Source organism: Ranitomeya imitator, chromosome 3 (genome assembly GCF_032444005.1).
Source record: "Ranitomeya imitator isolate aRanImi1 chromosome 3, aRanImi1.pri, whole genome shotgun sequence".
NCBI classification, from domain to species: domain Eukaryota; kingdom Metazoa; phylum Chordata; class Amphibia; order Anura; family Dendrobatidae; genus Ranitomeya; species Ranitomeya imitator.
This window is the reverse complement of record NC_091284.1, coordinates 32,206,654-32,225,558: the sequence shown is the minus strand read 5'-3', so window position 1 is coordinate 32,225,558 and position 18,905 is coordinate 32,206,654. Positions and strand designations below refer to the sequence as shown.

Genomic DNA, 18,905 nt, shown 5'->3' with positions numbered 1-18,905 from the left:
TCTCCAGAGAATAGTATAGAGTAATAGTGCCCCCCTTATCTCCAGAGAATAGTATAGAGTAATAGTGCCCCCCTTATCTCCAGAGAATAGTATAGAGTAATAGTGGCCCCCTTATCTCCAGAGAATAGTATAGAGTAATAGTGCCCCCCCCTTATCTCCAGAGAATAGTACAGAGTAATAGTGGCCCCTTATCTCCAGAGAATAGTATAGAGTAATAGTGCCCCCCTTATCTCCAGAGAATAGTATAGAGTAATAGTGCCCCCTTATCTCCAGAGAATAGTATAGAGTAATAGTGGCCCCCCTTATCTCCAGAGAATAGTATAGAGCAGTGGTCCCCAACCTTTCTGACCTTGAGAGCCACATTCACCACAGAGAGGGTCGCGAGCCACATCCAGCTCCCACCCCCTTCAAAGTAGTGTCAACCAAAGCCCCCATTACAGGTATAATGATAACCAAAGCTTTTGCACAGAAATCACTCCAAAGCAGTAAACTGAGATCCATGGGTTCCCACAATACCACCTTTCAGTATTCTACCATCAAGGACTCCCAACACAGTCACATCCAGCTTTGAGTATCTCCTCCAACAGGTTGTACCATCTTCTAGTGTACCATACCTAAAACATCTCTAAACCCCTAAGACCAGTAAATGTGCATCCAGATCTGCACTTCTGTGCAGGACTACTCACAAAATTCACCGTTTTGAGATGTGCTCTTCATACCAATTTGCTAGACATTGAGCTAATGCACCAAGCTGGCAGACAGTCGCGAGCCACAATTCATGGGACCGCGAGCCACATGTGGCTCCCGAGCTACAGGTTGGGGACCCCTGGTATAGAGTAATAGTGCCCCCTTATCTCCAGAGAATAGTACAGAGTAATAGTGGCCCCTTATCTCCAGAGAATAGTATAGAGTAATAGTGGCCCCTTATCTCCAGAGAATAGTATCGAGTAATAGTGGCCCCCCTTATCTCCAGAGAATAGTATAGAGTAATAGTGCCCCCTTATCTCCAGAGAATAGTATAGAGTAATAGTGCCCCCCTTATCTCCAGAGAATAGTATAGAGTAATAGTGCCCCCTTATCTCCAGAGAATAGTACAGAGTAATAGTGCCCCCTTATCTCCAGAGAATAGTATAGAGTAATAGTGCCCCCTTATCTCCAGAGAATAGTATAGAGTAATAGTGCCCCCTTATCTCCAGAGAATAGTATAGAGTAATAGTGCCCCCTTATCTCCAGAGAATAGTATAGAGTAATAGTGCCCCCTTATCTCCAGAGAATAGTATAGAGTAATAGTGCCCCCCTTATCTCCAGAGAATAGTATAGAGTAATAGTGGCCCCCTTTATCTCCAGAGAATAGTATAGAGTAATAGTGCCCCCTTATCTCCAGAGAATAGTACAGAGTAATAGTGGTCCCCTTATCCCCAGAGAATAGTACAGAGTAATAGTGCCCCCTTATCTCCAGAGAATAGTATAGAGTAATAGTGGCCCCTTATCTCCAGAGAATGGTATAGAGTAATAGTGCCCCCCTTATCTCCAGAGAATAGTATAGAGTAATAGTGCCCCCTTATCTCCAGAGAATAGTACAGAGTAATAGTGCCCCCTTATCTCCAGAGAATAGTATAGAGTAATAGTGCCCCCTTATCTCCAGAGAATAGTATAGAGTAATAGTGCCCCCTTATCTCCAGAGAATAGTATAGAGTAATAGTGCCCCCTTATCTCCAGAGAATAGTATAGAGTAATAGTGCCCCCTTATCTCCAGAGAATAGTATAGAGTAATAGTGCCCCCCTTATCTCCAGAGAATAGTATAGAGTAATAGTGGCCCCCTTTATCTCCAGAGAATAGTATAGAGTAATAGTGCCCCCTTATCTCCAGAGAATAGTACAGAGTAATAGTGGTCCCCTTATCCCCAGAGAATAGTACAGAGTAATAGTGCCCCCTTATCTCCAGAGAATAGTACAGAGTAATAGTGCCCCCTTATCTCCAGAGAATAGTACAGAGTAATAGTGCCCCCTTATCTCCAGAGAATAGTATAGAGTAATAGTGCCCCCTTATCTCCAGAGAATAGTATAGAGTAATAGTGCCCCCCTTATCTCCAGAGAATAGTATAGAGTAATAGTGGCCCCTTATCTCCAGAGAATGGTATAGAGTAATAGTGGCCCCCTTATCTCCAGAGAATAGTATAGAGTAATAGTGGCCCCCTTATCTCCAGAGAATAGTATAGAGTAATAGTGCCCCCTTATCTCCAGAGAATAGTACAGAGTAATAGTGGCCCCTTATCTCCAGAGAATAGTATAGAGTAATAGTGGCCCCCTTATCTCCAGAGAATAGTATAGAGTAATAGTGCCCCCTTATCTCCAGAGAATAGTACAGAGTAATAGTGCCCCCTTATCTCCAGAGAATAGTATAGAGTAATAGTGCCCCCCTTATCTCCAGAGAATAGTATAGAGTAATAGTGGCCCCTTATCTCCAGAGAATGGTATAGAGTAATAGTGGCCCCCTTATCTCCAGAGAATAGTATAGAGTAATAGTGGCCCCCTTATCTCCAGAGAATAGTATAGAGTAATAGTGCCCCCTTATCTCCAGAGAATAGTACAGAGTAATAGTGGCCCCTTATCTCCAGAGAATAGTATAGAGTAATAGTGGCCCCTTATCCCCAGAGAATAGTATAGAGTAATAGTGCCCCCTTATCTCCAGAGAATAGTATAGAGTAATAGTGGCCCCTTATCCCCAGAGAATAGTATAGAGTAATAGTGCCCCCTTATCTCCAGAGAATAGTATAGAGTAATAGTGGCCCCTTATCTCCAGAGAATAGTATAGAGTAATAGTGGCCCCTTATCCCCAGAGAATAGTATAGAGTAATAGTGCCCCCTTATCTCCAGAGAATAGTATAGAGTAATAGTGGCCCCTTATCTCCAGAGAATAGTATAGAGTAATAGTGGCCCCTTATCCCCAGAGAATAGTATAGAGTAATAGTGCCCCCCTTATCTCCAGAGAATAGTATAGAGTAATAGTGCCCCCTTATCTCCAGAGAATAGTATAGAGTAATAGTGGCCCCTTATCTCCAGAGAATAGTATAGAGTAATAGTGGCCCCTTATCCCCAGAGAATAGTATAGAGTAATAGTGGCCCCTTATCTCCAGAGAATAGTATAGAGTAATAGTGGCCCCTTATCTCCAGAGAATAGTATAGAGTAATAGTGCCCCCTTATCTCCAGAGAATAGTATAGAGTAATAGTGGCCCCCCTTGTCTCCAGAGAATAGTATAGAGTAATAGTGGCCCCTTATCCCCAGAGAATAGTATAGAGTAATAGTGGCCCCTTATCTCCAGAGAATAGTATAGAGTAATAGTGGCCCCTTATCCCCAGAGAATAGTATAGAGTAATAGTGCCCCCTTATCTCCAGAGAATAGTATAGTAATAGTGCCCCCCTTATCTCCAGAGAATAGTATAGTAATAGTGCCCCCCTTATCTCCAGAGAATAGTATAGTAATAGTGCCCCCCTTATCTCCAGAGTAATAGTGGCCCCTTATCTCCAGAGAATAGTATAGAGTAATACTGCCCCCCTTATCTCCAGAGAATAGTATAGTAATAGTGCCCCCCTTATCTCCAGAGAATAGTATAGAGTAATAGTGGCCCCTTATCTCCAGAGAATAGTACAGAGTAATAGTGGCCCCCCTTATCTCCAGAGAACAGTATAGAGTAATAGTGCCCCCCTTATCTCCAGAGAATAGTATAGTAATAGTGCCCCCTTATCTCCAGAGAATAGTATAGAGTAATAGTGGCCCCTTATCTCCAGAGAATAGTATAGAGTAATAGTGCCCCCCTTATCTCCAGAGAATAGTACAGAGTAATAGTGGCCCCCCTTATCTCCAGAGAATAGTACAGAGTAATAGTGGCCCCCCTTATCTCCAGAGAACAGTATAGAGTAATAGTGCCCCCTTATCTCCAGAGAATAGTACAGAGTAATAGTGGCCCCCCTTATCTCCAGAGAACAGTATAGAGTAATAGTGCCCCCTTATCTCCAGAGAATACTACAGAGTAATAGTGGCCCCCTTATCTCCAGAGAATAGTATAGAGTAATAGTGCCCCCTTATCTCCAGAGAATAGTACAGAGTAATAGTGCCCCCCTTATCTCCAGAGAACAGTATAGAGTAATAGTGCCCCCATTATCTCCAGAGAATAGTACAGAGTAATAGTGCCCCCCTTATCTCCAGAGAACAGTATAGAGTAATAGTGGTCCTCTTTTCTCACAGGTATGCGATAGTACAAAAATTGTATCCGATATCCCAGGACTAGAACTTTATATCCAGCAAATATTAGACAGTGCAGATGTAGAAACTTAGAATATAATCTCCTGAATAGTGACAAGGTGGAGACAGTAATCTTCTAGAAAAAGGATAGGTGAGATCTGGCGTCCATCTTCTCCTGGGAATAGGCTGTAACCTCGTAATTAGAGAATAGGTGGCATGTCTAACGAATAAGACGGCTAACAAAAAAAAACCCCAAGGGTATGCGCACACGTCAGGATTTCTTGCAGAAATTTTCCTGACAAAAACCGGACATTTCTGCCAGAAATCCGCATGCTTTTTATTCGCGTTTTTTCATTCGTTTTTGACGCTTTTTTGTGCGTTTTTTCCCAAATGCATAGAACAGCGGGAAAAACGCAGAAAATCCGCAAAATTAATGAACATGCTGCTTTTTTTTCCGCGAAAAAAACACATCATGTGCACAAAACATGCAGAATGCATTCTAAATGATAGGATGCATAATGTATGCGTTTTTAATGAGTTTTTATAGCGTTTTTACCGCAAAAAAACCTGAACGTGTACACATAGCCTAAAAAAGAGTAATAGGGTGCAGAGCTGCTGTCCGTCATCCTCCAGCCACCATAATAAAAGACGTGTTTGGTTCTCAGTGAGTGCTGTGTTACATGGTGGTCCGCTATCGGGGCCTTCCCGGCACACTACAGTCTGTGCACAGTATCAGAGTGGAATACATAGTGGATGCTTTCCTGAAACGGAAAAGCCACAGGGCTGGAATTGGTTGGCTGTATGGAGTGGGGCTCGGTGAGCAAGTGATACATATATGCTAGCCACCTTAGGGAGAGACCCAAGTTGGGCTAAATGTTGCCCTGTGCTGATGAGGGCCTAAAGCCCGAAACACGTGTCCACAGGTAGGAATTGGTTGGCTGTGTAAATTTAGAAACTAATCCGCAGCATTGCACGCTTGGCGGTTCCAAGCGCTGTGGATTAGACAGGGGTGGAAAGAGATGATTTGCATAGCTCTGCCTACTGCAAAGGATTCTGGGTAAACCTGCTATTCTTTGTATTATGCTGCTTGCAAGTACTTTCCGTTTCAGGAAAGCATCCACTATGTATTTCCTTTAAGTAGAGGGCTTTTCGGTCTCTTTCGTCCCGCTACATTTAGCCCAACTTGGGTCTCTCCCTAAGGTGGCTAGCATATATCTATCACAGTATCAGACACATTGATCTCCATAATCACCGTCATAAATCTTACACTTCAGTGCCATCAGAGCCGATCACCAGAAATGCCAAATGGAATTAAAGCAAATTCTTTTGTTTTCATGACTGTGGAAGATACGAGGCTCTGCCGGACTACGGACAATTACGGCTCCCACCGCGGGCCCAGAAATCAGATTCATAAAATGGATTGTCAGGAGAAATGGCAGAAACCTAACGTCTGCGGTTTTGGTGAATTACTTTTGGCCGGGATCTGAAACTATTATGTAAATGAGAATTGAAGCTTTCTGAAAAAAAAAAAACAGACTGTCAGATGATGAAAAAATATTCTAGAAACATCAGTCGTAACTTTAACTCCATCTTAGAATTGGTTTATCTTCCATGGGGAGAAAGGAGTGGGCATGTTTAAATTCAATATGTCTGATCATTTTATTTCCCCTGACAGAGGAGAGTGAAGTCATGTACAACGGACTAAATTCTTCTAAACTCGGCACGTACAATGTGTACGGGACCCGACAATCTCCCAACAGACGAGGAAAGAAGGCTCTGGCTCACTGGTATAACCAGAAACTTAGGAGCGATACAGGACGATAAGTAAGTGATGACACCGCTCTATCAGACTGGGACGAATCCCAGGAGCCGCCGCGTCTACAACTGTACAAGCGTCAACAAGAGATAATTTCAATAGTGGTGAAAACCGCAATAACCGGGTCATGAAGGTAAATTACAAAGATAATTTTTTTTTAAACAATTCACCACTTACCTTGTGGGTTTCCTGTATTCTGGATGTAAATGTTACTTATGACGGGAACTGCACAATAAATGTTCATAATTGAACAGCGGCAGAGGCAACAGATTTTAATTTATGAGAATTTAAGGCTAAAGCTGACATATCGAAAACAGAAATACAGTAAGTGGCACATTATATATTAAAGAAGGCTTGGCACATTATTGGTAATATGGACAGTTTACAATAATGTGCACAAAAAAAGTTATCCTGTTTCACTGCCTAATATAGGGAGCGGACTGACAGCAACATCATGGAGGAACTGAATCTATGTGTCTCCCATAGTACTGCCCCTACAAGAATATAACTGCTATAATACTGCCCACTGTGTACAAAAACATAACTACTATAATACTGCTCCTATGTACAAGAATATTACTACTATAATACTGCTCCTATGTACAAGAATATAACTACTATAATACTGCTCCCTATATACAAGAATATAACTACTATAATCCTACTCATATGTACAAGAATATAACTACTATAATCCTACTCATATGTACAAGAATATAACTACTATAATACTGCACCTATGTACAAGAATATAACTACTATAATACTGCCCACTGTGTACAAGAATATAACTACTATAATACTGCTCCTATGTACAAGAATATTACTACTATAATACTGCTCCCTATGTACAAGAATATAACTACTATAATACTGCCCCTATGTGCAAGAATATAACTACTATAATACTGCACCTATGTACAGGAATATAACTACTATAATACTGCACCTATGTACAGGAATATAACTACTATAATACTGCCCCTATGTACAAGAATATAGCTACTACAATACTGCTCCTATGTACAAGAATATAACTACTATAATACTGCTCCTATGTACAAGAATATAACTACTATAATCCTACTCATATGTACAAGAATATAACTACTATAATACTGCCCCTATGTACAAGAATCTAACTACTATAATACTGCTCCTATGTACAAGAATATAACTACTATAATACTGCCCCCTAAGAATATAACTACTATAATACTGCTCCTATGTACAAGAATATAACTACTATAATACTGCTCCTATGTACAAGAATATAACTACTATAATACTGCCCCCTAAGAATCTAACTACTATAATACTGCTCCTATGTACAAGAATATACCTACTATAATACTGCTCCTATGTACAAGAATATAACTACTATAATACTGCCCCTATGTACAAGAATATAACTGCTATAATAATGCCCCTATGTACAAGAATATATCTACTATAATACTGCCCCCTATGTACAATAATGTAACTACTATAATACTGCTAATTGTACAAGAATATAACTGCTATAATAATGCCCCCTAAGAATATAACTATTATAATACTGCTCCTATTGTGATGCAGTGACCAAGGTTGCAGCCAGGGGGCACTGTGTGTGCACTTCAAGATGCACTTGGAGGCATGCTTCTGATGAAACAATGACTGGTAGTGTGATTAATGGGCGGTATGTATCGCAGAGGTGGGTGGCCCTATGATGGAAGTCTGGGTATGTTTTGCTCAAGTAGATCTACTGCTGAGGGATTTGTTTACATTCGGAAGGCTTCCAGGTGATTGGAGAGATGGGTGGGTCTAGTCACCTACAAACCCACCCAAAGAGGCGTGTCTGAACACGTAAGTTGGTTTTGTGTTGAAGGACCTGTGGTGATGTCACGCTCACCTGACTTACTCAATGAGTAAGGCGGCACGATCGTTGAAACGCGTATGATTTTAATGCACTTTAAGCCTGTGACTGTCACTGGTATGAATCACCCGTTTTTGTGTCTATGGATATGAAGATGGACTTTGGATTTATGTGCTTTTAACGAATATGGAATAAAAGGTATTTTTTATGGACATCACCCGTGCTGGACTTCTGCTTTTTCTTACTATAATACTGCTCCTATGTACAAGAATATAACTACTATAATACTGCCCCTATGTACAAGAATATAACTACTATAATACTGCTCCTATGTACAGGAATATAACTACTATAATACTGCTCCTATGTACAAGAATATAACTACTATAATACTGCCCCTATGTACAGGAATATAACTACTATAATACTGCCCCTATGTACAAGAATATAACTACTATAATACTGCTCCTATGTACAGGAATATAACTACTATAATACTGCCCCTATGTACAAGAATATAACTACTATAATACTGCTCCTATGTACAGGAATATAACTACTATAATACTGCCACCTAAGTAGAAAGATAGATAAGATAATTTTCATATCACAGTAAAATATATATTTTGAGTTAATTGTTATGCATTATTAATATTGACAAGTATTTACGACAAGTTGTAATTTATAAGAATCTTATATCTTTTACTAGAACATACTAGATACTGAGAGTCATATACTACTTACTGCCATCGTAATTTAGTGTTGCAAAATTGGCCTGCTTTTCGGCGCAGCCTGCACTGTTGCACACTCTCATCTGCAGTTCGTACCACATTGCTTCCTGCAGGTCATACAGTATATAGGACTTAGACAAGGAGGTCCTCTGCGCCAGGGTCCACACCGTGGTGCCAAATGGTCGGTATTCCAGGTTAAACGATGTGATCGGACATCCGCCATCATTCCAACCAGTCAGGCTCAGTCTCACTCGCGTGCTGTTAATACTGGCAAACAGGTCTTGTTCTTTTGAAAACTGAGGTTCTAGAGACCGAGACAGAAAGGAAAGAAAAAGTTATCACCATTGAAAATCAAGATGGAAGAAAATGCATCAGTAAATATTTAGAGTGTCTGCTGTTTGGTAGAAGGTATGCCCAATGATACGATAATCATAGGGCCCGTCCACTGATCACCTATGTGGGAGTTTAAAAGCAATTGTTCATTTTCGCTGCAGCGCCACCACAGGGAAAATGAAGTATTACATGATGTATATTGAATTCTATTGGCAGTCCATGTGATACACTGACATGCCGGGTTCTCCAGAGAAACAGAGACCCTTTCGTGTAGGTGATCTCCTGCTAATAGATCACAAATTAGAATACAGTCTAAACCAGACAGCTTCTTTAATTAACAATGTAGATATGAGCTGTTAGTCATCCCACTGATGAACATTACACGTAGCTGATATCAGGGAACAATTAATTAAATTCAGCTGTCCAGTCAATATTGATAGGACAGACATTAGTTATACATCCCACTGAAGCTTCACTGCCTACAAGGTCACCAATGTTGCCCAGATTAACGACCCTTGAAGCAGCTCAGAAGGACATGTCCACGATTACTGTCAAATCTGAGAACACCCAAAGATGTCTAAAGACACCATGGAGGCAAGTAACCATTATTACATAACATATCCCTCCCCGATCTCCTTACTTGGATGTGTCTACTAATATTGATACTTGGATGTCTCCACTAATCTCCATACATGGACAATTTATCTCCATCCATGGATTACTGTGCGGATCTCCATATATGAATTCCTACACTGATCTTCATACTTGGATGCCGCCTCTGATCTACATACATGGACACCTCCACTGATACATCGACATCTCCACTCCTCTTCAGACATGGATTGCTCCAGTGATCTCAACTCACGGCCTCCTTTAATCTCCGCTCATGGATTGCTCTTCTGAGCTCAATAAATTGGACACTCCACTGATCTCATTTTAAAGATGCCTCCACTGATTTTAATTCATGGTTTCATTCACTGATCTTCACACATGGATTCTTCCACTGATCTTCACACATGGATTCCTCCAAGGAGCCTCACACACGGATTCCTCCACTGATCTTCACACATGGATTCTTCCACTGATCTTCACACATGGATTCCTCCAAGGAGCCTCACACACGGATTCCTCCACTGATCTTCACACATGGATTCTTCCACTGATCTTCACACATGGATTCCTCCAAGGAGCCTCACACACGGATTCCTCCACTGATCTTCACACATGGATTCCTCCACTGATCTTCACACATGGATTCCTCCACTGATCTTCACACATGGATTCCTCCACTGATCTCCATACATGGATGCCTCCACTGATCTTCACACACGGATTCCTCCACTGATCTTCACACATGGATTCCTCCACTGATCTTCACACATGGATTCCTCCACTGATCTTCACACATGAATTCCTCCACTGATCTCCATACATGGATGCCTCCACTGATCTTCACACACACGGATTCCTCCACTGATTTCCATACATAGATGCCTCCACTGATCTTCACACACGGATTCCTCCACAGATCTCCATACATGGATGCCTCCACTCAGGGCCGGCGTCAGCACCCGGCATACCCGGGCAAGTGCCGGGGCCCTGGCGAGACAGGGGGCCCAGGCTCCACTGATCTTCACACATGGATTCCTCCACTGATCTCCATACATGGATGCCTCCACTGATCTTCACACATGGATTCCTCCACTGATCTCCATACATGGATGCCTCCACTGATCTTCACACATGGATTCCTCCACTGATCTCCATACATGGATGCCTCCACTGATCTTCACACATGGATTCCTCCACTGATCTCCATACATGGATGCCTCCACTGATCTTCACACATGGATTCCTCCACTGATCTTCATACATGTATGCTTCCATTGATCTCCATACATGGATGCCTCCACCGATTTCCATACATAGATGCCTCTAATGATCTTCTTGCTTGGATACCCTCACTGATCCTCATATAAGGATTCCTCCACCGATTCCCATACACTCCACTCATAGATTCCTCCCCTGATCTCAAATTTAACACTCCACTGATCTTAATTCATGGACTCATTCACTGATCTCCATACATGTATGCCTCCATGATGCTTCCATTGATCTCGACACATAAATTCCTCCATTAATATTCAGACAAGGATACTTCTACTGATTTTCATGCATGGATACCCTCACTGATCTTCATGTATGGATTCCTCCACTGATTCCCATACATGATGCTTCAATTGATCTCCACACATGAACTCCTCCATCAATCTTCATACAAGGATACTTTTACTGATCTCCATACATGGATGCCTCCACTACTCTCTAAATAGATTCATCTACTAATCTCCATACATGGATGTCTCATTCAATGTTCATACGTGGATGTCACCACTGATCCCCATACATGAAGGACTTTATTGATCTCAATAAATGGGTTCCTTCACTGATGTCCATACATTGATTTCTTCCTTGATGTTCATACAAAGATTCCTCCTTGGTCTGTATGTATGTCTCCTCTGACCTCCATAGATAGATTAAGTTAAACTAAGGCAAGAATACCTAGATAGGGTGAAGTGTGACCAAAAAATTACACTGCCACCAAGTTTGATGTCCAATTGGGAAAAAGAAAACCAAAAATATTCTCCAGAAATGTTAAGGCAAATACAGGCAAGTGAAGTTTGTTATAAGAAAGTTTCATTTTACATAAGTAATTATCATTTCTTATTGACTTAATAATCATGGTTAATGGTCCATAAGACAATATCATGCAGGAGCTTATTATTTATAGCATCAGAAAGTAGTGACTCTCACGCTCCATTACTTAACAGTTGATTTTCAGATGTAGAGTCTGCAGCTGTCGCTGAATTATATCTTATCCATTATTATAAAACGTTATAGACGGGCAAATTCAATCCCATGCAGGAGTTCTTATGGGGGACCAAAGAAACTGGCATGCCAATAAACCCTCTTTATATTTTAGACATAGGATAAATCCAAAGATTATAGTCCAGACCACCAGAAGATGCTCGGATAAGGACTATCCAGCTTGTTCCTTGCCAGAAATGCCTGTGCAGGTATCCTTTCGAGGCACAGGCTTTATTAAAGAGAGGTTATTGCTAGGTGAAGACTCTACCTGCTGCTGCCCAGCCTACTCTGGAGAGCTAGGGAATGGCACTGGAGCCTACCTTGCCACCTATCTAAGGTGCTGGTATCTAGTCATTCATTCACATCAACCTTGCCCTGGATAACTGTCCCAGCCTGTATACTTCTAGATCCAGGATGCTTTTGTTTTCCAATAGCATTTCATTTTTGAATCCTTGTCTCAAGGCCGAAGTGGAGAACAGCTTGAGAAAAAGCCTCTCAACGTGCATCAGTCAGGTCAAGCATTGCAAAGACAACCCATTGATGTGTCTGGACACTGTGAAATACTTAATGTAACCCGTGGATGTACTGGAGGGGAAATGAACACCTAATCCCAGGTTCCCCCCTCAGATAACAGATGATCCTTGAGGGTCTGGATAGAAGAGACACTATTCGAATTGCTTACTGCCAATAGACTTCTAACAAGAAGCAATTGTCCAAAGCAATTTTGGAAGGAACTGGAATAAAATTTCACAAAAAAAAAACAATCCTGAATAAGCTAGTCCTTCTCTGATGACTGATTTCTATACATAGTAGTAGCGCATGTGTAGGAGTGGATGTTATCAAACCCTACAAATATGCATTTGCTTCTCTCAAAATCTCATTTCTGTGTCCACTTTCCCAATAAAACCAGATATGAAACTAAGTTTCTGGATGGATAAATGACCAAGCTGAAGGAACTCAACCAATTGGACTTTGAATAACATGATTTTATGGGAGCCCCTTTAATAGGGGAGATTCTTCTTACGCTTTAAATCTACTGTTTCTTTGTGTTATGCCGGGGTCACTCCAGCATCTATTTGGACTGCTTCTGCTCCTCTACTGACGATCCTTCATTTCAACTTGATATCTCACCTGTCCGATTAAGCAACTAGTCCCCAATTTGGTACTTTGTCATGAGTTCCTCCTCTAGCCCTCATTCTCTTTTGCCATTGACACATACTATAGAGAGCGAGCGTTAAAGTTCTAACGGATCAACATACAATAATAATTCATAAGTCTGGTGCCATGTGTCTGTAAAACAATATTTTCTAATCCAAAATCCAATATAAATAATGCCAAAGCCGGGGATTAAAGGAAATCACTTTTGATTTGGTACTTTATGGGTTGGAACTCAGAATAATAATAATGTTGGACTACCAGAAATGGTTTCTTGTGGACTAAAAATAATAGTCCTTATGAAACAGATAGGAATATGGAGACGAATATTAAGGGGATTGTGGAAAACATTTTGGAGCAACTGGTCTTTGTCGACCTTTCGACTTATGGTCTTCACATAGCTCAAAAGATCTATCCTGTTAGCATATATTTGTTAACACCTCCCTGACAGGGACTGGTATCGGTGGGATCTGTGGGTAAATTTGTAAAAGTTCTCGATCCAAGGACTTGTCCAATTATCTTTTAATAATAAATTTGTCCATTCAAAGCAAGTGGGGGCCGCGTCATTTCTGGATGTTCCGGATTTCCTTAGGGTCAACTATGTTTTGTAAATCTGAAAGGATCAACACAAAGGAATCAGTTCACTTTTGTAGCATTAAAGTTTTGCTCATCGGAATTTTCCTAAAACGTTGGTGCGGGCAACCATGAGGCCTCAGACACAAGTGCGACTTCTACTTTGGAATATTTCAGTGTCAATATGCCTCATATTTTGTAGCTTCACATATTCCAAGATAACACTCTATATTACCCTTCTCCAACCTGCTGACTCCGAAAAACTGCATTATCTGAAAAAAAAAACCAGTCGATATTATGTCTTCGACTCCATTCGGTTCTGAAGTGGGTCTTGTGAATGTGTCGGGAGTTCTGATCTTGGTAACACAGGCTGGAATGGTTACTATTTCTTGAAGAGTATGGATATAAGATAGAAGATAAAGGTCAAGGAAAGAGAAGATTTACTTCTTAATGCGATTCTACCGAACACAAACTAACGGATCTACTTTCCTAGAAGTGCAAACTAGATATATTGATGTTGAAAGCGAGCAAACAGTGCCTGACCCAGGAAAATATATGCGGGTTTACACTGCAAACCTATAAATATTTACAGCCACGCAGTGCGATTCGTATAGAAAATGACATACAGCAGCGACCTCTTAAAGTCACAACCCTGATAACCATGAATCGTGGTTACAGAACAAACTACAGCAACCGACATCCATCATATGCGCTCCTTAACTACTCAGAAACTGTATCCTATGCTTAAATATTAAACTCAGTTGTGAGGGTAGCAAAAAAAATCAATCATGTTGATGGATTTTGATCTCCTGTCCTGGGTATCCCGAGTTCTGCTTCCTTCTCTTGGGTCCGCTGCCCTCTGCTGTGCTCCACGTCGGGTTATGCAACTGGCCCAGCATGCTCCCATGGCATCATCTGCCTAGACCCATTTAAGGTCCAGTAACACACACCCATGTCTTGGGATTGAGACTCCAGTGATCCTTGGTTGGTGTGCTTCATTATGTGTACTACTGTTTTCACTCGCATCCATTCCTGCTGGATTCTACTCCATCTGTCCGTCCGCTCCTGAGTTTTTCATACAGTCCTTGTCTCCACAATTGTGTGTGTCCTTTGGAGGCTGCACCAACACCTGGAGTCTGTGTGCCCACCAAGATTATCGGCTTAGTGGATCCACCTCACCTGGTAAGCCCAACCGCACCCCAAGGTCAAGAATCTGCCCACTCCTGCATCGTCCCCATAGATTACATTAATAAATGGTGGCACCTTCAATGGTTGGGGGACACAATCTTTTTGGGTCCAAATGTCTATGATTTGCATAACCCATGTAACCTTGGTCAGGTCAGGATTAGTCCTTCCCTTTTCTAGGACTTTTATCTATATCAGGGGCTAAGCTAACATAGAGGCAGACCATGTGGCTACTATGGGGGCTCTGGAAGAAGAGACCAAGCCATGGCCAGACATCTAATCACCTTTAATAACAGATGAGTAAAACCTTACAGGATTCTTCTTTACAGAGGAACCAGATTGTGATAAACGTGTAAGGAGCTGGTCCAAGGGTCACGGTAAGAGGGCAAAACCCAGCACCATGGCATACTCGCCACTGGAAAGGGACAGGGTTGATGAAAACCGAACCTGATATCATGCCCACAAGTGGGAATTTTAGTCTAGGGCTCAAATGTCCCAAATTTGTCAATTTAAAGAAAATTAGTCACCAGGTCAAAAGTGACCAACCTTATTCACTCAGCTGAGTATGCCGCTTTTCATTTTTTTTTAGAATCCAACATACAGGTCCCGACATATAGACCTTTTTATTTAGTGCTGATTTTTATGGTGTTTTCCAATGGGGCGGTGCTCATCGGATTCCCTGAGGGTGTGTCCTTAGGCTCCTCTGTATTATTAATCTGCAAGCCCCGCCCACTTAGGAAAATAAAACTTATAAGTCAGCACTAAATAAAATGGTCCATATCTCTGGGACTGTATGGCAGATATAAAAAAACCCAAAAACGAATAAAGTAAAAGCAAAAACTGGATACTATTGATCTGGTGATAGGTTCACTTTGCTGTTGGGCTCTGTTCACATGTCCAGTAGTTACTTTCTTTTTTAGATCCATTTTGGGATAATAAATCCAGGAATAAAACACTCCAGTGCAGGACTTAAAGAGATATTCCCATCCCCAAGATCCTATCTCAATATGTAGTAGGTGTAATAATAAAAATATTAGCCAATACCTCCAATTAGAAATGTAGCATAGTTCTTCTGATTCACTATGTCGCTTTCCCCATGTGCAGGGCATTGCAGTAACTCAGGTATCCATGGTTACTTAAACTCATATAATGACAGTTAATTAGTTGTTAGTGGTCGTAACCATGGATACCTAAGCTACTGCAATGCCCTGCACAGAAGGTAAGCGACATAGTGAATCAGAAGAACTATACTACATTTCTAATTTCTAATATTTTCTAATATTAATATTATTACACCTGCTACATGTTGGGATAGGATCTTGGAGAAGGGAATATCTCTTTAATTATTGTAAGAAGTGTCATAACATTTCTTGCTTTCCTTCATGCTATCCATTTCTAGCTGGATCTAAAAAACGTACTATATGCAACTTTTATGTTTAGGAAAAAATAAAACGGATATCAAAATAATGGATGACATTGTTGGTTTGTTTTTTTTTTTACTACTGGATTTGTTACAAGGAGATGATAACCGGACATGTGAGCAGAGCCTTGGGCCCGAGCGTCACTGTATGGATATACATAACAGAATACATAACAATATATCACATTCATGTTTACTTATAATTGCAAAAGTCATTAATAATAGGAAAAAGAAAAAAACTGGATGACGTATAATTACTTCCTGCTTTGGATGGGCAGGACAAGACTCCAGTACCTTTCCCAAGGGTTTTTGCCTCTATGATCTCACTGATGCGTCCCGGCCCCACGCCATTCTGGGCTGTCAGAGTAAATTTATACCAAGTGCCGCATTTCAAGTTTTCCAAACGGTAGGATCGTTCGCTGGGACTGATGGGAAAACTGCCCCATTGTTCACTGTTATCCTCCGAATACTGAAGGATGTAACCTGTGACATAGGCAAGAAAAAAGAAAATATCCAACCAATTATACATTAATCATGAAAAAATGTAGAGCAGGACACGCAGAGTTAATACAAAGGAGAACAGGTTAATATTCTGTCACTGCTACTAACAAAGTAACCAGAAGAATTTACTTCCTTTCTGGGCCTATCCTGTGCTTCTACACAGCAAAGTAAGGTAAACATGGCAGGTATTGAGGAACCAGGTTATAATAGGATCTAACTTAAAGGGAATTGAGGCAGCATGATGCAGGGGCAGAGACCCTGATTCCTTCGATGCATCACTTCGTTTACTGGGTGCGGCAGTCTCAGTTTTCTCTGCTGCAGATCTAGCGGAGCTCGAAATGCTGATTCCTGTATGACCCCGCCCACACCACTGATTGGACGTTTTATGTGTACACTGTATCAGTAGTGGGGGCGGGGCTGGACTAGGAGGCATGAGACACCTAGTCTTCTAGTGATAATCTCCTGCTGATAAAATACTGATTTTATTGAAACAGTGTCATGACCCAGTTCGGGCTTTGAGTCCTGTCTGCCCTTTTCCCGGGCTGATCATGCCAAGGGTTAACTTTGCTCTGCCTCATTCTGGCTTCAGGTTTAACTCTTAGCTCTCCTGCATCCTGCAGGCGGTGTCAGTTATAGTTTCTGCCTACAGCGTGTGTAGCTGACTGTGTTCCCCTCTCGTGTTTGGATTCCCTGGCACCTGACCTGGCTTGGACTCCGACCTGCTGTTTTGTTTGTTGTCTTTGGGATATCTGCTCCTGACCGGTATTGACCCATTTGGCTTGTTTCTGACTCTGTGCTTGGTTACTCCTTTGGTACTGCGCCACAGACTAATATTGACCCGGCTTGTTTTACTATTCCGATGCCACCTGGTGGTGGCCTCGCTGCTGTGTTGTAGGTCTGCTACTGCTGTGTGCAGTCCTCCCTCCACTCTATTGCCATCTAGTGGTGCAGCATCTACCTGCATAGCAGCAGCGTGACAAACAGTCCAGTAAGTGACGCACCCTTGTGATCAGGGTCTGAGCTTGTACATCATGCCGGTCTCAGATTACAAAGCAATAGATTCTGCTGACAGATTCTCTTCAAGGTGGCTGTTCACCCCACAATGAAAATTTTTCGTATGCGTACTATATGTACATAGACACCATACCTGGAGCCTCCGTACAATCACTGGTAAGAAGCAGAGTGTAAAGTCAGTGACCCACTCCCTTTCACTACCGAGTGACAGTCCTGCGCGATGATCTCAGCATCATGTCCTCCCATGGTCCATGTGACATCAGTGGACAGGAGTGTGGGGGTCTCACAAACCAAAGCACCGGGGGACAGTAATGAAGGCACTAATTGTCATTGTAGGGTGGAGAGAAAGATTCCACATGTCTATTAGCTCTGTTAGGCTACGTTCACATTTGCGTTGTGCGGCGCTGCGTCGGCGACGCAACGCACAACGCAAATATGAACGCATGCACAAACGCTACGTTTTGCGACGCATGCGTCGCTTTTTGCATGGTTTTGGGCGCAGGAAAAACTGCATCATGCAGCGTTCCCTGCGCCCTGACGCATGCGCTGCAGCGACGCATGCGTCGCAAAACGCAAATGCAACGCATGTCCATGCGCCCCCATGTTAAATATAGGGGCGCATGGCGCGTGCGTCGCCGCAGCTGCGCCTGACGCAGCCGGGAGCGGCACAAATGTGAACGTAGCCTTAGGTCACATGACTCTCAGGCGCCAATCATTTTTTGGGGATGTGAATGGAGTAGAAGACCTGATGGAACATGAAACGACTAAAACCAAATATTTGTAATAATAGTAAACATGTTTGAAGATGCAAACTACAAATGTAAAAAAAAAAGTTTCCCTGTAATTTGCTCTGAAGCAGAATGTCTGAAAAAGTCATATTAATTTCAGCAGATGTTCACACTTTGCTGCTGGTCTCCAGTGTTGGACTTTTTCCCAAACTGTCTTTGTTCTCCAGTAATAAAGAAAAACTGTCCTGGGAATGCAGGGACGTCAGGGCGCAGGTCCCGCTATGTACTACTATTATTATTGATGACCCAATTTTTTTTTTTTAAAGGGACACAACCTTACCGATCTGTCTAATTGGAAAACAAGACGGCAGCGGCGGCATGCGACTGCCCTATGTTATGCTTGTTTTATATCTCCTGATTAATCTTCCTTTGTGTAGACTTTTCAACCATTTTAGATCTTGTATTTGTTTCAAAAACTTAA

At 41.8% G+C, this 18,905-nt stretch overlaps 1 protein-coding gene across 2 annotated transcripts in view; it reads right to left on the bottom strand.

Moving 5' to 3' along the window:
• The window catches only part of DSCAM (DS cell adhesion molecule), a 570,150-nt gene that overhangs the window by 82,743 nt on the left and 468,502 nt on the right, over positions 1-18,905 (bottom strand). Inside the window, exons 25-26 of one of the 2 annotated variants that reach the window (XM_069760714.1) lie at positions 16,440-16,664; positions 8,661-8,951 (exon numbers count right to left, since the gene is read on the bottom strand). In XM_069760714.1, coding sequence (XP_069616815.1) covers positions 8,661-8,951; positions 16,440-16,664 — 516 coding nt within the window. The remainder of the gene's footprint in view (positions 1-8,660; positions 8,952-16,439; positions 16,665-18,905) is intronic. The other variant, XM_069760715.1, reaches the window with a different exon arrangement.